The sequence below is a fragment of the Mytilus californianus genome, unplaced genomic scaffold (genome assembly GCF_021869535.1).
Source record: "Mytilus californianus isolate M0D057914Y unplaced genomic scaffold, xbMytCali1.0.p SCAF_9, whole genome shotgun sequence".
Taxonomy (NCBI): Eukaryota; Metazoa; Mollusca; class Bivalvia; order Mytilida; family Mytilidae; genus Mytilus; species Mytilus californianus.
Window position 1 is genome coordinate 18,137,719 of NW_026262745.1, and position 23,713 is coordinate 18,161,431.

At 34.3% G+C, this 23,713-nt stretch overlaps 2 protein-coding genes across 3 annotated transcripts in view; both read left to right on the top strand.

Annotated features, from left to right (window-relative positions):
• Positions 1-419: 419 nt before the first annotated feature.
• The window catches only part of LOC127716439 (heat shock 70 kDa protein 12A-like), a 38,589-nt gene continuing 15,295 nt past the window's right edge, over positions 420-23,713 (top strand). Inside the window, exon 1 of the mRNA XM_052222629.1 lies at positions 420-430. The gene's annotated coding sequence lies outside the window, so the exon portion shown is untranslated. The remainder of the gene's footprint in view (positions 431-23,713) is intronic.
• On the top strand, positions 13,061-23,505 carry LOC127716440 (heat shock 70 kDa protein 12A-like). 2 transcript variants are annotated; one of them, XM_052222634.1, is made up of 7 exons: positions 13,061-13,105; positions 17,426-17,474; positions 17,897-18,022; positions 18,316-18,615; positions 19,823-20,047; positions 21,001-21,157; positions 21,971-23,505. In XM_052222634.1, exons 2-7 carry the CDS (start codon positions 17,433-17,435, stop codon positions 23,047-23,049), a joined length of 1,929 nt encoding a protein of 642 aa, XP_052078594.1. In that variant the 5' UTR covers positions 13,061-13,105; positions 17,426-17,432; the 3' UTR covers positions 23,050-23,505. The 2 variants fall into 2 exon arrangements, with proteins under 2 accessions (XP_052078594.1, XP_052078593.1); XM_052222633.1 differs by lacking the exon at positions 13,061-13,105 and adding an exon at positions 13,112-13,220.

Consider the following 23,713-nt stretch of genomic DNA (forward strand, 5'->3'; position numbering starts at 1 on the left):
AAACACCACCGCTACTCATGGGTAGTCAAGGTCGTTAAAAACTCCCCTCGTCATCACCACCAAAATATGTGCAAAGTGTGATGTGTAAAAAAAAGCCAGAAGGGTTAGCCAAAATTACTACACTAGTTTCACCCGCGTTGTACATTGCAAGTAAAAAAAGTTGCATTCGAAAATGTCACAGTCGAGGAAGCAAGGACAGGATTGTGCGAAGGCTCTTAAATTGGCAAGAAGTGAAAGAATCGGTCTAGAATAAGACCAAAGTATTAAAATACTTAGACTTACTGACAATATGAGTATTCTTAGACCACGAAGACTGGATAGACTTTTAATGGTTTGGTTTCTGTTGTTGATGAATTATATTCAAAAGGTATTGTAAAGGTACAAGAATACTTGTATTAACTCCAACAAAATCGTTCAACTTTCAATACAAGTCATTTGGTGGTTATTAAAGATCGCTAATACTAGCGTCTGATTAAGAAAAGAACTGATATTTAGAAAAATCGTCAGAATGGTAATGATGCGCCACACAATAGATAATCATTAGATACGTTAAAATTTCAATTTTAATGTACACTAAGGTGTGTTTTAACGTTTAAATTGGTAAGTTAAACATGTTCTGAATTATTTAAAAAAAAAGTGAAGCTTCGTTTATTAAAAGTAAGGTCGTTGGCAAATGTGAACTAACCTACACTAAAATGACAAACTTTCCGTTATTCCTTTGCCGTTCAAAGAATGAAAATACACCTCTCAACCAATACGATATTTCATGAGTTGTGTTTCCTATCATGATTTTTCTAAAAGACAGTTGCTTCGTACAATGTCGCTGCTCAACCGATGGCTTTTAATGATAATAATTGTCACCTCTTCGAAGGTTTTACGCACGCCATCATAATTTTGTTATTGTAATCTGTTTAAAATATGAAACGAGTATGATCCAGTATTGACGTAGACATAACCACGTACTCCTTTCGTCGAAAACGAAAGTGTATAATCACCGGATTTCAGCATGCAATGATAAACACGACGATTGCCACTAACATAATTATTTAGTTTTTAGGAGCACAAGTTTTACCCTAGATTTTTTTTGCTGTTTCAATATGGCACCAGCTAGTTTTTCATTAAAAACATGGTTTTTCACACTTTCACATTCGGGCACGAACAAGGGTTTGGAAATATACATGTATCAAATGTTTCACGTACGACTTAGCAATTGTTGTAGAATGTAAATGTATCATAGGTTACGACTTAGCAGTTGCTGAAAAATACATGTACTAGTATCATATGTTATGACTAAGCAGTTGTTAAAGTATACACATATATCAAGGTTTGTTACTTAGCAGCTCCTGTATCTGGAGTGCATTGCTCCCAGATGATACGATATTCCAGAGCACGTGTTTCATAGCATGATTCCCGTGATTGAGGATTGCTGCTTACGCGGAACCAAATATTCCTATTGGTAATGGAATCATTTATTGGAAAGTTTTACGAGTGCCAGCATAATTTGGTCGACAGTTATGGAATAAATATGCCATAGATGACCACGGATATGTTCCAATTATCGTAACCACAATCCCGTCTTTTTTTTCTCGATAATGACATCGCCGATTGTGACATCACTATTTGCCTGCCATGAACAACATGGGTTGTTTGTTTTCCTCAACTTACATTTGTATGATTTGTTCTTACCCATTGGTATCTTCTGCCTAAGGAGTATAGTGACAAGAGTTAATATGGTACAGAAACTGCTCACTGCATAAAGCATCATCTGAGTTCTATATGGTTTTTGGTAGTTCGTGTTGCTCCTTTGTTTTCTGTGTAGTTGATTAATTTTATTTGTCTTTTGGTCATGTTCTTATCTTCCTTTTTCGACGTAAGCGTTTCTATTACTAGTATCCCAAGGTTTATTCATAGTTGTGTTGGGGTACTAAAACGCAATGTGTCCATCTTAAATGTGCTCTCGGTTTTGGTAATTTTTAATCAAATTTCTGATCTCAAACTAGATATTCATTGTAATAACTGCACTTGATGGACTGCTTCCCCAAATGAGGGTACCCAATGAAAAGAAGTTGGCCCTGATTCTACTCATGATAGTTTCACCCCTCTACCAGCTATGAATTGGAAAAATTTCAAATTCCTCCGTCTGTGGTTGAATGACTACTCCACCAGCAAATGAAAATCACCCTTTATAAATTTCGTCCGTACGAAACGCTTTTCTGGGTTAAGCTTTATCAGGAACGTTGAAACTCAAACATATAAAAACGGAGAAACTCTGGGCGCGTTATGAACAAAAGGGACTCAAATGAATAAACAAATTCAGTTAAGGTCAATTTTGACTTGGGGAGTTAGAAGCAAGGATAGTGTCTTAGGCAGTGCGGTAATGATGGGAATACGCGGCCATATTTGATGTGTCAGGCAGTCTGCACTAGCTTCTGTATTGACACGACTTATCATTAATATGGTCATAATTATAAATTAACTGTTTACAAACGTTAGAACTTTTTGAAATACTAAGGATTTTATACCCCGGGAATGTGTGAACGGTTCAATAGAACACTATTGGAAATGTTAGGATCATTGGAACCAGACAAGAAAGCTGCTTGGAAAGATTATGTTGCCCCATTGGTTCACGCCTACAATTGTACGCGTCATGACAGCACTGGACAGACACCTTATCTGCTTATGTTTGGTAGAAATCCAAGATTGCCAATTGACGTAGTATTTGGCTTAAGAGAGAACGAGAAGGAACCAAGCTCGAAATACATCAAGGAGTTGCGACACAGGATTACTCAGGCTCACGAACTAGCCACTGCAGCAGCAGATAACGCAAGGACCAAACAAAAGAAGGCGTACAACATGAAAGTCAGAGGTGGTACAATTAAACCAGGAGACAGTGCTGGTGAAGATAGTTGCCTTCAAGGAAGGGAAACACAAGTTGGCTGACAGATGGGAGCATGACCCTTATCATGTCATCAGTCAACCGAACAGCGACATACCAGTATTTTCAGTTAAGAAGGAGAATGGCGAAGGCAGAATAAGAACTCTACACAGGAACTTACTCCTTCCTATAAGATTTTTAAGTGACACACCAACATCTGTTCCTAGGACAACCCGAAAAAGACCAACACCTGCCAAGAGGAGACAAAAACAGAAGGAACCGACCACCAAGAATGACTACTCTGAGGATACAACATCTGATAAGGAATCAAACTGGGGATATGTCATCAGAGATGAACAAGGAGACAGTGATTCAACCATCATTGAAAAATTACCCAACGTTCAAACTGATGAGTTACAGAATACAGAGACAGGAGGGGACGCCCAATCTTCAGCAGACACTATTAGTGTTGATGAGGACCTGACTTCTGAAGATGAAAGAAGCGCTTCACAAGATGAGATTGTCCAAGAAGATACACTTGAACAGGATATTTCTCAGACGGATACAGATGATGAAGATGAACCGGTTCCTATTCGTCGTTTAACCAGAGAGCGGAGACCACCACTCCGGTTTACCACTGGTGAATTCGATATGGCAAAGTCTGCAATCACCACCATGTCTGATTGGGAAAAGAAGATCCAGTGTCTGAAATCTTTTGCAGACCAGACAACTTTATTTCATGATCTACAGACAGAGGCAGGTCAAACCATTCTGGACATTTTGAAGTCATCTGCCAATGCTTCTACTTAGCAGGAAATGCCGAGACGTCATTTTCCGGCTGGAGGGAGTATGTGGTAGAGTGAAATTTAGTATATTTTTGGTAATTGTAAATTTATATATATTGATTAAATTTATTGGATTAAAATGATTTTCATACTATTGATATTATTAGTTACAAATTGAATGGTATTTAATTTGTTCAGTCTGAATACTGTTATACTGACCAGTTTACTTGTTTGTCTATGTTACCTTGATTTCTATATTTAGAATCTTAATTAAGGCTATATTTCTATATGGATAGTGATTTTGGTCACATGTGCTTTTTGGAGGGAAATTTCTATTGTTCTGGACACTCTTATTTCAACTGTCTTACTGACCAGTTATATTCCACAATTCTGGAGTTTGTAAATTGACTTGATTATAATATATTGCTGAATCTTTGGGAATCTTAATTACTACTTTACAGGTCAGTTGTATATACTTTTCTCACATTATTTTAATAGTCCTAGAGTTTTTAACAGAGTATGCAAGATTTGGTTAGATTGATTGATTGAATGAAGAAATGAATCTGTAGTGTGATTCTGACCTTTATGAATGATAAATACAATTAATTAACCATAAAATGCTTTAAATCATTAAAGATTGATAAATTATTAAAATATTAAATAATCTTAAATAATAACGGAGCATTGGAGTGAAATGATATTAAATAGAAAAAAAGAGTTTTCTTCTGTATAAGTAAGAAGTAAATAAATAGTTAAATATTCATTTTAAACCTTTATTATGTTTTAGTATCTAAGGGAACAGATTTTCTTATTTTTGGTATGTGTTCATATTATGAAGTCATATTGTAGACATGGAACACATTAGTTATAAATTCATATTTATCTTCAGGTTATTATTTGATGTAGCCAAACATGATGTTAGTTTTGTGTCCTTCAAATTAGCACTTGAGGTAAGCAAAGAGTTGTATTATGTTGTTTTATAATTTAGTTAATAATTTGCTTATTTTTGCTTACTTTACTTTGCTTAGTTGCTGCATGTAGATATTTTAATGCTTTGCTGTTTTGCTTCATTTATTTATATTTATGAATTCATGTAGAGTATATTATTTACATGGTAACAGAATATTTATCGCAGTTAAGTTTATGAGATACATAAACTAATACATGTAAGACACAAGTTAAAGTTGAGTCTTTGAGGCAGAAAATATAGATGTAAAAGAGAATGACAATATTATTTTACTTAGAATGTTATACAGTGCAATGTACTTGTTCATAAATATGTCAGAGTTATCTTTCTTTGCACTAGTAATTATAGTAGTTTATAATTGTGTTTTGTAGGGTCTTTATAAGAGACTACTGTTATTTTGTTGAAGTCCTAAGACCTTTATTAAAGAATCCTTACAATATTTACAACCGAGTGCTGTTATAATGATGCCTATTTCTACCCGGTTTCATATTACCTTAGATGTATTTGGCAAAACCATTCGGATGACTGGGTCCTCAATGCTCTTCAACATCGTACTTTATTTTGCCGTTTAAACATTTTTAATTCGAGCGTCACTCATGAGTCTTTTATAGACTATACATACGTCTGACGTACAAAATTTAAATCATGGTACATCTATGATGTGTTTATTGACTGTTGCAAGGCAACATGTTTCCTATTCAACTCTTTTTCAAATGGAAATCTAAATCCCCCACTTTTGACCTGATAGAACCAATTTGTACAGCATATCTATAAAAATGAAAATTATTAATAATTTTCGCTTTGAATATGCATTTCATTTTTGCAACTGGACTTAATCAATTGTTGTTATTTAAGTCCAAAAGCAAATATATGATTCATATTGAATTAGTAGGCCAAACTAACGCTGTTGGGTCATTTAACTGGAACACATGAAACATCACATCACTTTATCCTGGAGTGTCCCTTCTACGAAAAGAGCTTGAAAATATGTATCATCATATTACAAACGGGGTCGGGATCCGAAACATCAACTGAGCAAATCTACTTACAAGACTAGACAATGCAAATATCGGGTCGACGAAAACTAAACGACAGATAGTGACCAATACCATGGACCACCTTGTGTATTTGATTCTACAGTTACTCGAGCCCAATATTAAACCAAAGCTATACTCTTACGTACAAGCACATAGGGGAAATTACTATGAGCATAAAGCACAAGAGAATAGACTTGCACCAATGTAACAAGTTTTGAATGAGGATTGAGGGTCAGTTCTGTATAGTACGATTATGGGATTCACTTTAAACATTTTTAAAGTAACAAACGCTATTAAATTGCCTTATTTATTTCTGCAGTACCAAAACATTCTCGAGAATACTCGAACTGCAAAGAGTGTTGCAGAGTTTACAAACTCCTGCATAAAAACAGGTTAGATAAAATTATCAAAGATGAAAAAATCAACAGATGTATTTCAGATTTGAAATGTTATTCGGCACGACAAAATTCAGCTTACAGATTATTACACACACAAAATGTATATTCGGTCTGAACTAATGTTTAGTCTTTCTGCCTTTCTGCGTTTAACTATAGTTTTAGTTTCGTATTTTTGCGATGGAAATCGGTTCCCATGTAGTTTGAAGCAATAATAAGGTTTCTGTAATAATACATGAATCATTATATAAAACTAAGTAGGTATGATGGTGTCTTCATGTTCTGTTTATTACGTTGCTATATGAAATAGCATATGAAGTACAGCATCCGAAATTAAGTGATTGTATAAAGTTAACTTGTTTTTAGTAACCTCGAGCATTCTTTATTACAGTATAATTCGATTATAATTTTTTGTTTTTATAATCTATTATACCGTTATATTAGAGTTAAGAGATTTTCCTGTACTGGTTTTTATTGTGTGTTCTTTTATGTATGTTTAGTTAATCTACTAATCTTAATTTAAAAAGGGGATAATTGAGATCTAAATAAAACTAGTTTAACCCCGTCACATTTTTATGTGGCTGTCCCAAGTCAGGAACCTCGTTAGAAGGTGGTAGGTTATATCATTTCTTGATGTGTTTTCGCTATACCGAGAGTTTTATGATGATGGTCGATCTTTTATTGTTTTTGTAATATATTGATGTATATCTTTTCGTATCTCGGAACGATTTAGAGCTCGACATATTGTGTAGTTCAAAGTTTATATTGCCCTCTAGATGTCTTTTGGTTATTTTTTTTGTTGGGTTGAGGCCACACTGACGTATAAACTAAGGCAACAGTAGTTTACCGATATTCAAAGATAATAAATCGATTAGAAGACAAATCAAGGAAACAAACAAAAACTAATGGAATCGAACCGTCATGCCAATCCCCACTCAGTCAAAATTGTCACAATCGGGAAAATTACAGGTTAGACACTTTATCTGGTATTTAAAAGACGGTTAGTCTGCATAAACATGTCACTAGTCAGTTGAGACGCAGATAACTCGTATCACACAACCAATTCGTGTTAGTGTCGATTTCAGTCGTTTTGCTTGGTTGCTCTGTTGGAGCAGTTTTTGAGTCACAAGCACACCCTTGCAAATGAAGCCAGTGTAGTGTGAACATGCAAGAGCGTAACGTTTTAATTGAGATATGTAAACAAACACCATACGCTGAGGCTGAGGGTATGTTACTGCTGAGAAATGGGAAGTTGAGACGTTTGCCATAGATTCTAGAACCTATATCTTCTTTTATTCAAATCTAGCATTATATTAAGTGATCTCGCCGACAAAGACAAAATATACAGCTTATTGATGTATCATTTCAATATGCATTTTAAAATGATGAAAATATTTAACCATTCTTTTATTACGTCACATATAAAAAAGAGGATGTGGTATGATTGCCAATGAGACAACTCTCCACAAGAGACCAAATGACACACAAATTAACAACTATAGGTCACCGTACGGCCTTCAACAATGAGCAAAGCCCATACCGCACAGTCAGCTATAAAAGGCCCCGAAATGAAAATGTAAAAAAATTCAAACGAGAAAACTTACGGCCTAATTTATGTACAAAAAATGAACGAAAAACAAATATGTAAAACACAAACAAACGACAACCACTGAATTACAGGCTCCTGACTTGGGGCAGGCACATACATACAGAATTGGCGGGATTAAACATGTTAGCGGGATCCCAACCCTCCCCTAACCTGGGACAGTGGTGTAACAGTACAACATAAGAACGAACTATAAAAATCAGTTGAAAGAGGCTTAACTCATCAGATGGGTAAAAATACAAATACTACAAAAACAAGTGGACGTGGCCGGGTACTAGTACATGCATTGATTTAAAATACAGTAATTTACCTGTTTGCTATTTTTCTTTGTCGTTTATTTATTTACATAATGATTGGTATTCGATGCGTCATTAAGCAATTTTCTTTTAAAACAATTCTTTTTTTATAAGTATTCTTTTGTCGGTAACAAGAAGAGACTTTTGCTAAAACCTAGGAATATAAAGGGTGAAATTTACCGAGGAGGCGTCTTTGAAACGTAGCAAAAATCTAAAGGGTATTACACACTATTTTATGTAACGGCATTACAATCAATTTACTTATTTGACATGGATTAAGAGAGAGTTACAGATTGGCATCAGTAAAGAAATATTTAATACATTATTTTGGACTAATATGGTTGCTGTTAACAAATTCGAATTGTGAATGGTCGACACAAAGATGGAATGGCAAACGATTTTACTTTTTGTGGTTCGCGTGGCATGAGTGTCGTTGATTACCTTATAGTACCGTTTGACTATTTTCACATTGTGGAACAGTTTATAGTTAGTAACTTTACTGCGTTCAGTGATCATGCGCCTCTTCACATACGTCTACAATGCAAAGCGTTGTCTTATACACATGAACAACAAAACCGTAATGTATCTACAAGTACATTTGACAGTTTTCGGTGGAACGATGAATTAAAAGAACAGTGTTACTAATCCTTAATTTTGAATAGTGGGTTACTCAGCCGAATAGTTTTTTGTGATGCTCAAACATCACAAGATGGTATTGACAATTATATTGAAACTTTTACTACCCAGTTAACGGACATTGTTGCGCCATTTTTTAGAAGTACCAGTAATAAATCGAATGACTCTCAACGTACTAGCCGAAAAATTGTTTGTAAAACTACTGATAAGCCATGGTTCAATTGTGAGTGTAGAAGACTTCGTCATGTTTATTTAAGTGCGTTAAATATGTTTAATAAAAACAAAATAGCAGAAAATCATCAAAGACTTATCACTACGAAGAGACAATACAAAGTGTTCGAAGAAAAGTTAAAACGGCAGTATAAACACCAAAAAGGCGACATGCTTGAGCATCTACGTAAAAGCGACCCTAAAAAGTTTTATAGAATGTTTCAAAAGAAGCGCGCTAATAATACAGAAGTCCCCCTTTCATCATGTTTTGAACATTTTAAAGAGTTATCTTCAAGTAACACTCCAATAGTCAATGACACACAGAGTATACAGGACACTATTTCCGACGCTACATTCGAAGAACTTGACCGTGTTATCACGCAGGAAGAAATTTTTAAATGTATTTCCAAATTGAAACGTGGCAAAATAGTTATCAAAGGTACCAGGATTATAATTTAATACGTTAGACACGCGTTTCGTCTACATAAGACTCATCAGTGACGCTCAAATCAAAATAGTTATAAAGCCAAACAAGTACAAAGTTGAAGAGCACTGAGGACCCAAAATTCCAAAAAGTTGTGCCAAATAAGGCTAAGGTTATCTATTCCTAGGATAAGAAAATCCTTAGTTTTTCGAAAAATTCAAAGTCATGGAATTGACGGGATTCTGAATTCTGAATGAAATGTTAATTGAATATAAGGATGTGCTTATAGGAAATGTTCAACAGGGTATTGTCTTCTGGTTACTTTCCGACGACATGGACAGTTGCGATACTTGTTCTAGTTTTTAAAAAGGGCGATCCGTCTGATCCTGTAAACTATCGCGGCATAAGTTTGGTTAGTAATTTGGCCAAATTGTTCACGTCCATTTTGAATATGAGACTATTACTTTGGTCCGATACCTTTGACATTATAACTGATGCACAGATTGGATTTCGGCCGGAAAGTAGTACAGTTGATGCCATGTTTAGTTTATTAACTGTCATTCAGAAAACACTCTTCAGTAAGAATCGTTTGTATTGCTGTTTTGGAGACTACAAACAGGCGTTTGATACAGTATGTAGACTGAATTTATGGTTGAAATTGTCAAAAATTGATATAACAGGGAAACTTTTATCATTACTTAAATCAATGTATTCAAATGTGAAATCGTGTACGAATTGATGGTTTTTATTTAGGGCAGTTCACTAGTACAGTTGGTTTAATGCAAGGGGAAGTACTCTCTCCAATACTTTTTTCTTTGTACGTGAACGATTTTGAAATGGAATTTTTAAGTAACGGTAATGTACCGTATGAAGTACAGGAATTGTCTTTATTTTTGCTAATGTATGCCGATGATAAATTATGATTCTATTTTCTGATTCTGTAAAAGGCTTACAAGATATGTTAGACACACTTTTATTGTACACTCAAAAATGGGGTTTAACTGTAAACAATGCTAAAACAAAAATTATGGTATTTAGAGATGGTGTTAATGTGAGGGTTGAAGAAAAGTGGTATTTTGATGGTAATGTTATTGACATTGTTTATGAATTTTGTTATTTAGGTATACTGTTGAATTATAACGGAAAATTTTTAAAAACACAAAAACAATTAGCTAAGCAAGGTAGGAAAGCTGTATTTGCCTTGAAATCAAAAGTATCATCCTTATATTTGAATGTTTTCACATACCTTAATTTGTTTGTTAAATATATAAGTAGTATTTTATGCTATGGCAGTGAGATATGGTGCTTTCTTAAAGCTCAGAATATTGAAAAAGTTCCGTTAGTCCTCTATGTTGTGTCATCTGTACTATTATTTGTCTGTTTGTCTTTTTATTTTTGGCCATGGCGTTGTCAGTTTGTTTTCGATCTATGAGTTTGACTGTCCCTCTGGTATCTTTCGTCCCTCTTTTAGATTTTTGCAAAAATATTTTAGGTGTCAAACAATGTACAAAGAATATAATGGTGTATTATGAGCTTGGTAGATATCTTTTGATATATCTTAGATTGTATAATATTATAAGATACTGGTTTAAACTTTAATTTATCAACGAATAATTGTATTCTTAAAAATTGTTACCAAGAATAGGTACGGAATCAATGTAATAACAGAAATAGTTGGATTTATCAGCTGAAGTATTTATTGTTTAATTTGGGTCTGAATGACTTTTGGTATAACCAAGATAATTTAGTTGTAAGTGACACTCTTAAGTATTTTATCAAAACTAAAATATTTGATCAAGCTAATCAATACTTGAATCAATAATTGGATGGCTCGCCAAAGTGTTTTTTGTATAAATACTGTGTAAATAATGTTTGTTTACAATTTTACCTTACTAAACATGTGAATTTTAGAATGTGTCTAATGAGAATAAGATTGTCCTCCCACAACTTATTTGTTGAAACAGGCCGATATCACGGTGTTAATAGATCAGAAAGAAAATGCACTCTCTGTACTTTAAATACAATAGAAGACGAGTTTCATTTCATTTTACAGTGTGATTGTTATAATGCAATAAGGAGACAGTATATAAAGCCATATTATTATAGGCGTCCATCGTCATTTAAGCTTATACAGTTGTTGAGCACAGAAAATGTAAAAGACATATGTAACCTTTGTAAATTTCTTTTCCATGCATTTAAACGTAGAACAGACATGTTATAAGTAACCAATACTTAATATAGATCATTATTCTTCTCGGATGTATTCATTTATCAGTTATGTATGCATTATTTATTTATTTATCATTATTGTATTTGCATATATATTACATGTCTTTGTACTGATGAGCATTATTTGCTCAAAGTAATAAAAGAATTGAATTGAACAATTAAATTTTTATGGTAACCGAACAAAGCACCACTTCAAATATCAACCGTGTCACCACGACAAAGCTTTTTTTTTTATTCTCAACAATAATTATTGTACCTAATATATCAAACTAGAATTTTTCTTAAGTATCTTGAGGAATTTACACTGTTATGTAATAAATGTGATGAGTTAATGAATCTATTCTATTTAGTACCATTGGCTTACAATAGCTTTACAATATAAAACATATTTTGATTAATTCCTTTGATAATCCATGCCTTGAAAAAATTGGTATAATTACATGTACCCAGTCACATCGAGATCGATTTCAAGCTAATGAAGCAAATTAGTTTATTTATCTCATCTCAAGTTGAACAAACATTGGAATTGTTGACGATCTATAATTGGTAAGTACTTTTAAATAATGTTCTACTAATTAAACATCATTACCTACATCATTCTTGATTGTTAAAATTGAGAATGGAAATGGGGAATGTGTCAAAGAGACAACAACCCGACCAAAGAGCAGAAAACAGCCGTAGGCCACCAATGGGTCTTCAACACAGCGAGAAAATCACGCACCCTGAAGCGGGCTTCAGCTGGCCCCTAAACAAACATGTGTACTAGTTCAATGAAAACGGACGTCACTCTAAACTCCAAAAAAAAAAAAATGAACTAAAATTAAAAAACATACAAGACTAACAAAGGCCAGAGGCTCCTGACTTGGGACAGGCGCAATAATGCGGCGGGGTTAAACATGTTTTGTGAGATCTCAACCCTCCCCCTATACCTCTAGCCAATGTAGATTAAACAAACACACAGCAATACGCACAGTAAAACTCAGTTTAAAAGAAGTCCGAGTCCGATGTCAGAAGGTAACAAAAGAAACTAAGCAAAATGACAATGATACATAAATTAACAAAGGACAACTAGCAGTTACTGACATGCCAGCTCAAGACCTCAATTAAACTGATTGAAAGATTATGTCTTCATCATATGTTGTTTGTTTAACTTTCAGTGACAAATATTTCATCCATGTTCAGGACGATAACAAATTTACAACAAATTCTAAAGGAATGATCTGCAAAGATGGTCGACCAGGATAAAGTCAAGGCGGGAAGTTCGATTACTATTGGAAAATGAGAATATGTTGGATAGGGGCAGAAATGTTAGGTCAGGTCATTTATAGACCCATAAAAGAGATGTTTTAGTGCTGTTTTTTTAACACAATGAGAACGTGGCATTTTACCTTCACGGGGTATCCAGTTTCCGACTGGAAGTTTATTTTACATACAAACGATAACTGTACATGTATTAGAATAGATTCATACCATAGTACTCTTTATCTTTTGTATGTAATCTATAAATCAGAGATTACATCTCTTTTCATAATTTCGTTTGAACTCTTCAAGTCACGATTCAGATCTTATAACAAAATATCAACTCTCTTTTCTTTTGTCCCGCTGTTTAAAGTAGCTGTGTACAATATCTCGCTTCGTTAATTTTGTAAGTACACAAAGATTTACCTAAAGTATTTTGTAATCGTTTCATATGTGAAAGTTATATGTCTTATATTGAGCTCAACTTGATTCCGTTTCTTAGGACTGTTTTAGCAAAACAGGTAAATTATTATTCTATATCTGTAATATGGTCATCTATTAGCACAGCAATTGATTCGTTAACAGTAAGACAACTGCTCAATATTCTGTTTTGTTACAATTGTAACTTTTCATGTATTACACGTTATGGTCACACATCAAATAAGGCACTGACTTCCTTGTTTCTTTCTCTCACCAGATAATGAAAAGGATAGCTAACTCTCATTTATGACTGTATTTGGACGAAATCCAAAAGTAACCTATGTATGGCGATGTTAATGGTGGGGAACATGGATATATGATTTGTGTTATCATATCGTAAACTTCACAGTTGTGCACCTTCTATAATGGAATATTTTCTCATTTTTTCTGACATGTGAACTTTGTAACTTTTTTTGAGAAAAGACAGTTTTTTGTAATGAACTCCTCCTACAGTGCTTAACATAGATATTTGAAACTTCAAAGAGAGATTGCACACTTATTGAAGTTGTGCACTTTTTAATTAAGGGATGATTAGGAATTTCCCCAGACTTGGAAACTTAGTCATTTTTCAGCATAACTTACGAAAGTCGGTACCAGTTCTGTGTAATCCTCTCCTACAGTTTTCAAACCAAATCCCGTACAGTTAAGAGAAAGATTGCACACATATTGAAGTTGTGCACCTGCTACATATTTTATGAAATTGTTTGAGGAATGTTTTCCGAACTTGGAAACCTAGTCATTTTTTTTTAGCAAAAGGTCTCAACAGATGGTAACAGTTTTTGTTTTTAACCCAGATCTTTGGAACTTCACAGAAAGTTGAACTGCCATATCTTTCCTTATGGCATTGTTTAAAAAGAATCTGCATTTTTCCATTTAATATTTCTGTATAGTTTAATTTACAGTAAATACCATTCAGCATTGTTCGAGAAATAATCTGCACAACTCAGCCAATTGCGCCTTTAAACCTTTGATGCAATTTGTAAATAATTGTGGCAACTAAAGGTGTTTCGTATTTCGATTGCATCTCGAAACAACGGTTCATCAATTCACCTAATTTTTACTCAAAAGATTGAAGGGGTGTAAAAATATTGTCACCTTTATTTCTCCCAACCCACAGTTATTCCTTTAAAATGCTAATGAGAAGCGTTCGTTTGACTATAAAACACCGACCGTACGAGAGCTTTATAACGAGTCAATGTCGTTAAAAACCCCAATCATCATCGTTTGACTATAAAGCACCGACCGTACGAGTGCTTTATAGCGAGTCAATGTCGTTAAACCCCCCATCATCATCGTTTGACTATAAAGCACCGACCGTACGAGTGCTTTATAGCCAGTCAAGGTCGTTAAAAACCCCAATCATCATCGTTTGACTATAAAGCACCGACCGTACGAGGGCTTTATAGCCAGTCAAGGTCGTTAAAAACCCCAATCATCATCGTTTGACTATAAAGCACCGACCGTACGAGTGCTTTATAGCCAGTCAAGGTCGTTAAAAACCCCCATCATCATCGTTTGACTATAAAGCACCGACCGTACGAGGGCTTTATAGCCAGTCAAGGTCGTTAAAACCCCCAATCATCATCGTTTGACTATAAAGCACCGACCGTACGAGTGCTTTATAGCGAGTCAATGTCGTTAAACCCCCCATCATCATCGTTTGACTATAAAGCACCGACCGTACGAGGGCTTTATAGCCAGTCAATGTCGTTAAAAACCACAATCATCATCGTTTGACTATAAAGCACCGACCGTACGAGTGCTTTATAGCGAGTCAATGTCGTTAAACCCCCATCATCATCGTTTGACTATAAAGCACCGACCGTACGAGTGCTTTATAGCCAGTCAAGGTCGTTAAAAACCCCAATCATCATCGTTTGACTATAAAGCACCGACCGTACGAGGGCTTTATAGCCAGTCAAGGTCGTTAAAAACCCCAATCATCATCGTTTGACTATAAAGCACCGACCGTACGAGTGCTTTATAGCCAGTCAAGGTCGTTAAAAACCCCAATCATCATCGTTTGACTATAAAGCACCGACCGTACGAGGGCTTTATAGCCAGTCAAGGTCGTTAAAACCCCCAATCATCATCGTTTGACTATAAAGCACCGACCGTACGAGTGCTTTATAGCGAGTCAATGTCGTTAAACCCCCCATCATCATCGTTTGACTATAAAGCACCGACCGTACGAGGGCTTTATAGCCAGTCAATGTCGTTAAAAACCCCAATCATCATCGTTTGACTATAAAGCACCGACCGTACGAGTGCTTTATAGCGAGTCAATGTCGTTAAACCCCCCATCATCATCATCGTTTGACTATAAAGCACCGACCGTACGAGTGCTTTATAGCCAGTCAAGGTCGTTAAAAACCCCAATCATCATCGTTTGACTATAAAGCACCGACCGTACGAGGGCTTTATAGCCAGTCAAGGTCGTTAAAAACCCCAATCATCATCGTTTGACTATAAAGCACCGACCGTACGAGTGCTTTATAGCCAGTCAAGGTCGTTAAAAACCCCCATCATCATCGTTTGACTATAAAGCACCGACCGTACGAGGGCTTTATAGCCAGTCAAGGTCGTTAAAACCCCCCATCATCATCGTTTGACTATAAAGCACCGACCGTACGAGGGCTTTATAGCGAGTCAATGTCGTTAAAAAACCCCATCATCATCGTTTGACTATAAAGCACCGACCGTACGAGGGCTTTGTAGCCAGTCAAGGTCGTTAAAAACCCCCATCATCATCGTTTGACTATAAAGCACCGACCGTACGAGGGCTTTATAGCCAGTCAAGGTCGTTAAAAACCCCCATCATCATCGTTTGACTATAAAGCACCGACCGTACGAGTGCTTTATAGCCAGTCAAGGTCGTTAAAAACCCCAATCATCATCGTTTGACTATACAGGATGTTTAAATACACAGTCACGTTCGATTGGAATGTTGACGTTACGCAATAATTTTTCATGGGCTTAATTGCTTCCTCTTTCGAACATACCCTTTAATATATCAGACGTAATTTTCTGTCGAATCACATCACAAAACCAACCTACTGAAACCAATGATGTCGTAAATATGAACGAAATATTTGCCATGGGACGTTAAGAAAATTACACCACGATCAATCTTCTTTTTTTCACAACAATGTTTTCAAAACAAAGAGATCTGGATCAAATTATCATAAAGGAAACATATACCTCAAAAAGGCAACAAAAAAAAAAAAAACAACTGGTGCTTACAACATTATGAATGTCAGTGTACTCAGCTTAAAAATATTGCAAACCAGCAAATCAGGATAATCGAGCTTTAATCGTGCTACCTAAAATCCGTGTAACACATACGAAATGAAAATGTACAAGTGGATTATTTAAACACTCTATGCTTTTTCTGTACTCTGATTTCGACAATTGGATGACACATTGTAAATTCTACGACCCTATATAAATGCGAACCTGTGAACCAAGAAGACATTCGATAAGCCTTTAATTTTAAACACTATTTGTTTCGTAAAATGTCAATGAACAATACCTTTAAACTGGCCAGGTCAAGAATTATCCAGATCTGAATACTTTATTACATCGAAAGTTAAATAATCATGCATATACCAAAAAGGTCAAAATCAATATATTCATTTTCACTTGTAAGTTTTGTGCATCTAATTAAGAATTATTACCAACACAAATTGCTTTAATTGATATCCAAACACGACATTATTTACATAATTTAATGGTTAAGCTCAGGAAAATTTTTGTAGCATATTCGGTGTTAAAACATAAAAAAACATATATAATATACATTTTTACATGTTAAGGAGCAAAATAAACATTTAAAAAATTAATGAACATAGAAAATGATAGTGCGAGTGGGGCATCCGTGTACTATGGACACATTCTTGTTTCTTTCCTTTTTAAAATATTTTGTCACAGATGTGAATTCACTAACCTGCGACTTCTTTAATAGAATCTTCTGTAAAACTACCAATATTACATACACATACAAGCTGAAGTCTGAGACGTAGATAAAAATCGTGAATTGCAAAAGATGTGATTTCAAGAAGGGAGAAAATTATCCGGTTAGTCACGATGTACGAAGGGAAGCCACCTTTTATCGATAAATGATATTTGTTTGACCTTGCAGATCAGCTGTTTTTTTTTGTCAGTCGTGAATGAGGATAAATATTCACATGCATATTTATATATATTTAAATGTCTGTAAAAGGTACGATTTTTCTTTTTTTTCTAGATAACCGATGGGAAATTGCATTTCAAAATCGAAAGAAGAAACAGATTATGTAAGTATTTAATAAAAGCAAACACCGTTGAGAAAAGTATCGCATCAATAAACGAAGATTTTCAAATATTTTTAATTCAAATCAAATTTTAAAGAAATTCTATGCTAAAAAAGGAATACATGAATGAGAAATAGGTAAATTGCAATTTGATAATGTTGTTATATCTAATATTTTTTGTTGACGCCTGGTGTTGATGTGTTGTCTGTTTGCTGGCCAATTACACTTATACAACTACTGTAACAATTATATCATTAAATATTAATGTGTTGCCTTTAATTTTGGTAAATTATCTGTACGATTTTATTTATTAATATTATTTTCTTCTATTTTGGTGTTTCACATTGTCTTAAATATTATTTTGCTTTGCGTATTTTTTTTATTTTAAACTGAACTAATATTTTTCATATTTTGGTCAACGACAGGATAACAATTCATGTTACAATGACCCAAGTGACGTATATGTAACTATAGATGATAACGCAGTAAATGATATTCAAGATAATATAGCAGAGCCAGTAAATATTGATGAAAGCAGTATATATGATCAGGTAAAAATAACAATAACGAAAAAGAATTTTTTTTAAGTAGTAATCTTTCCTGTCATAATCATTATAGATGCATGTACATTGAATTTAATTTTTTAATTGATTTTCGTGTTTTGCAGTACCAAAATGAAAAGGTTGCGTAATGATATCTCAAGTTATTTATCAATTGATAAGCCCTAGTATAGTATTATATTTACATGCTCAATGTATTTGCAATTTTTTCCACAGTAAAAAAAGATAGCTTATCAGATAGATTACAAGATTTTGTTTTTAAATTTAACTTTTGTCTTCTGCAGTTATTTTCAAACAACCATATTTTGGTGGCAGCGATTGATTTTGGAACGTCGTATTCTGGATACGCATTTTCATTTCGACACGACTATCAACGAGATCAGCTTAAGATATCTACCAATCTGTGGGCACATAACAGCGGGCTATCAGCAAAGGCTCCATCAGCAGTTTTGATTGGTCCAGATCGTCAAGTTAAAGCTTTTGGATATGAAGCACACAGTAAATACAACGAATTGATAGAGAGTGGATATGAGACAAATCATCTATATTTTGAAAAGTTTAAGATGGTTTTGTATACTGTCGAGGTACATATACAGATTTATAATTGTCGTTTGCATTTACAGCTTATATATCAAATTATGAAAATCAGATAAAACACTTCTGGAATTTTCATCCAGTCATATGTTTCAAGGAATGGTTGCAAACAAAATTAACTGTAGATGTATTAATGGTTGTTATGCTCTTAAGTCGTTTTATAGGTTTGGCTTCCCAACTTTTGGCCCGTAGCATACGTGATATTGTTTACTCCAAAAACTTGTGTTTGGGAAGAAATCATAATTACATACATTTATAAAATAATTTACGAAAAACAAATATGACAGACATGAACCAACGACAACCACTGAACTACAGGCTCTTGACTTGGGACAAGCACATAAATTTTGTGGCGGGGTTAAACATGTTTGTGAGCGCTCAACCTCCCCCTAACCTGGCACAATGGTGTAACAGCACAACATAAGAACAAGCTATGAAAATCAGTTGCAATTGGCTTAACTCAAAAGATCTGTACGAGGCACAAAACAACTAACATAAAAACAATATTTTCAAAGCCCCAAAATAAGAGAACTCGAAGTTAAGGAAATCTAGTTCAAAGCCAATAACAACTAATGGATATATCATGTTCTCGAAGATTAAAGTATCAATCAGTACGCATCACACAAATTTAGTGTAAAAACGTCATAAACAGAACAGAGAAACGCATGATCTTATATAATGCCAAAATATAAGCAGATAGTATCGTATCGACAGGATGTGGGATCATGAGTTTACATACTTATACATATATAGCAATGTATATTTAGTTATGTTTTGATTTTTCAAAAACGAAATCAAGGTTAGTACCATTAAAAACAATATTTAAAGATTTTACTACCTGAACGTAATATGTTTATTCAAAGTATCAGTTAGTTTACATTGATCGTATCTAAGTTAACGGGCTTTAAAAACAACATCACCGTAAAAATAAGGATGTGATATTTCCCGTTTTTTGGGGGATTGTGTTGCTCAGTCTTTAGTTTTCTATGATGTATTTTGTATACTGTTCTTTGTCTCTTTTTTTCTGCATTGACGTTGTCAGTTTGTTTTTTTGACATGGCGTTGTCATTTTATTTTCCCCTTATGAGTTTGAATATCCCTTTGATTTCTTTCGCCTCTCCTTTGATAAGAACTCTACAGGTACAGCCAGAATGCTTAGTGTATGTTATAACTTGTAGTATGTAAACATTCTTTCAGAATCTTAACAACCTAACTGTAATCCAGGATATTTGTGGAAAGGAAATGCTTGCTATTGAAGTGTTTGGCTTGGTCATCGAATATCTCCGAAATCACCTGCTGAGTCGATTGGAGAGTCAAGACTCTAAATCAGGGCTTAAGGAGGATATGATACAGTGGGTACTTACTGTTCCTGCCATATGGGGTGAGAAAGCAAAACAGTTTATGCGATATGCGGCTGCTAAGGTACGTTTTGTTATTCGACACCACAAAAAAACAACAGCAAACAAACAGAATAAATACCCCAGAAACAACTTTTATTTGACCATTGAACCTCCAAAAGAAATTTCTTTGCGCCCTTAAGAACACTTAGTCTTGTCTATTAGCTTCTTATAACAATCTAGTCTTTACCAAAGCAATTCTGGTAGCATACAGGACCTCTTAAAATAAATTAAATGACACCGGATCTTAATCCAAATGCGGCTGCTGATGTTATATTGCTACTTTAATTAATTAGAAAGATCAAAGTTACAAAAAAGAAGTTATATCCGTGGTCTTAAAGCTTGCTTAATGTTATAAAACCAGCCCACACGTTCGTGTGTCGGTCTAAGTATGAGATCTATAACTGTTGTAGGCAAAGTTGACCTCAAATGGATTTGGCTATTTTTTTAGGTCCTTTTTGGTCATATACATGTAGCTCTTTAAACTGTTTCGGTTCTTTTACATCATTGGCTTTCAATTATTGGGCTTTGGGCATTCCTGATGAAGGTAAATACAGAAAAGCGCTTCGGACGCATGAAATTTACAACGTGCATTGTATTGTTTGTATTTTTTGTAGCCTTATTTCATGTTCAGCTGGATAAGTCAATGTTATCAACGTAGTCATTGAATACTGAATCAATCAAGAGGACACTGTGTATAAAGCAGAACATGAAGTTGTAGGAAACAGCGATAATCTGACCTAGATCTTAAATTGAGGATTTTGTGGAATCCATCAACCCCAATTTTACGGGTAAAATATCTTGGAATTTGGTTTTAAATAAGCGAAAGGCAGCTTAACAATTTGAAATTTCAAGCACTCCTCGATATCGAAAAATTGGAAAGAGGATGTGATGCCTCAAACGGGAAATGTAGCAATTAAGTTCACTGTCCAAAATTGTGATGCTTTATCAATGTGTTTATTATACTTTATATTTCAGGGAGGCATTCCAAACGAGCATTTAATTCTCGCTTTAGAACCAGAAGTTGCGTCACTTTACTGTAGGCATTTCCCACAGAATCTAACAATCTACGGAACAAGAAGTTTCACAGATGCATTTGAAAATGGATCAAAATACCTAGTGTTGGATATTGGAGGTACTGTACGACAAAAAGAAAATATTGACACCAATCGTACTTTTTGTAATTAAAACAAAAAAAATGGTACAGTATGCATAGTGACTGATTCTTTTAATGCAAATACAAAAAATGCTAAAAATTCGATCGTAAAAAGAGGATGCAACAAAAACAATAAAAGTTAGAATTTGGTGTATTAATCTATGACACGAAATTCGTACACGCTACTGACACAAACCAAAGCAGAGGAATAAAGCTTGTTTAACTGACACAAACCAAAGCAAAAGAATAACGCTTGTTTAACTGACACAAACCAAGGCAAAGGAATAACGCTTGTTTAACTGACACAAACCAAAGCAAAGGAATAACGTTTGTTTAACTACTGTTCTTCTACTTGCTTGCTAAAGAATTCCCTATCACTTGTCTGATTGGTGTCAATCATGCAATCATGCTACATCTGTATAAAAAAAAGAAATAACAAGTCAAATAAAAGTATAGCAATCAAATATGATTGGATAAGATAAATATAGTTATTTAAGAAAAAACGTTGTTTCATCGACATTCGCTCCTTCTTATACTGTTCGGTGATTAAGAAATGTAAATATGATCATTTTTTGTTTTAATAGTTAAAATCAAAAGTAAATTTAAAAAAATGTTTAAATACTGTATATTTCACCTCTAAAATATGAATTTTAACGAACTTCAACCATTCTCCATATATGCGGTCTTCCCAGTGACAAAATGTTACTATTACTTTAAAAAAGAATTGAATATAAAAATGTAAGCACATATATCTGTTGAAAGGCTGACAAAACATATATTTTTGGTTTGTAGGTGGAACAGTTGATGTGACGGCGCACGAAATACAAAGTGATGGAACACTTAAAGAGTTGTACCAAGCCTCTGGGGGCTCGTGGGGTGGTACAACAGTAGATAACGAATTCAAGAAACTACTTATTACGATATTTGGTTCCGAAGTTATTGCCGAAACAACTACAGATTATCCAAGCGAAATGGTAGATCTAATGCTAGATTTTGAAATGAAAAAGAGAACTTTCGAACCGGGCATTACTAAACACGTGAGTTTAAAATGCCCTACATGTCTGTTTTCTACTTATCAGAAGAAAAACAATGCCAGTATAGTAGAAACCATTGTGAACACCCCAATCGGTGACAAAATCAAATTTTTAAGAGATAAGCTAATTATATATTCAGAGAAGTTTGAAAGTTTGTTTGATAATACTGTTAATAAATTAGTAATGCATCTGAGGAAACTACTTCATTTAGAACAGTTGATGGATATAACGACAATCCTTCTTGTCGGTGGCTTTTCAGATTCCATTATCATCAAAAACAGCATTTTGTCAAATTTTCCAAATATCCGTATCATTAACCCAGAGGATTGTTCTCTGGCAGTCCTAAAAGGTGCAGTTTTGTATGGACACAATCCAAAGATAATAAAATCAAGAATATGCAAGTTTTCATATGGAATCGGCATTCATGTCAAGTTTGAGGATGGTGTTCACCCAGAGGAAAGAAAACGTACAATAAGTGGTAGTGATATTTGTGATGATGTCTTCGATGTTCACTTAAATCTAGGAGAAAGAGTTGAAATCAATACACCGAGATTAGAAAAAGTTTACCATGCACAAAATAATCCTGCCAAAATTGCCTACCTGGACGTGTATGCTTCTACTTCTGAATCCCCAATGTTTGTGACAGACGAATCGTGCAATAAAATAGGATACGTTATCCTGGAACTCTCAGGAGATAAGGAGACAAACGAAAGTACAGAGGGGACAGAAACGAAAATATTTGTCAGTTTTCATTACATTGGCTCCGAACTAGGAGTGGTTGTAAGAGAAGCAAGCACAGACAAAATTTTAAGAGCAAAATTTGATTTCATGGGATAAATATTGCTTTAGGCTATTATGAAAAAAACTCTTTGCTTGTTTATTTATTATCTTTTATAACATGCGTACTGTAAAGCAACGGTACTGTTTTATGGACCCTGATTATACATGACGTTGCGCACGATGTTGGTACTACTTAGCGTTTCACGACGTTCCTCAAAATAAGGCGATTTCGACGATTTCAAAGAAAGTTTCAGGCGTTCAAGCATATTATTGATGATGTCAATTTACTGTTGTAAATTTGGTAACCGATTTCAGTTTGTCTGAAAAAATGCATAAATGGCCTGTAAAGACTGACAACTCCTGTAAATGAATTTCATTAAAAAAATATCTATACGACCACTTTGAGTTTTATTTGTAAATAATTGATAATTTTCCTTTCGGCAGCAGTTCGCATTAATGAATCCGATACAATAATGTCCAAATTTACACAGATTTATTTTTAATATAAATTAGATTTTGAATTCATATTCTCCTATGTTTTGCATATTTATTCCTTTTGTTGCATTTCTTCCCGTTTCCGTTTCCTTTCTATATTTTATCATTTCCCGATGCTTTCTTTGTTGCAAAATATTTAGGAAGTTAAACATTCGGGACTCATGTTTTAAATTTTCTCATTCCCGTATTTTTGTGGCATATCCTTTGTTTGTTATAATTGCCAGCA

Coding starts and splice junctions, on each gene's coding strand:
- LOC127716440 (XM_052222634.1), top strand. CDS start 17,433: ATGGGAAATTGCATTTCAAAATCGAAAGAAGAAACAGATTAT. Junction 17,475..17,896: donor CGAAAGAAGAAACAGATTAT/GTAAGTATTTAA, acceptor GGTCAACGACAG/GATAACAATTCATGTTACAA. Junction 18,616..19,822: donor TGGTTTTGTATACTGTCGAG/GTACATATACAG, acceptor ACATTCTTTCAG/AATCTTAACAACCTAACTGT.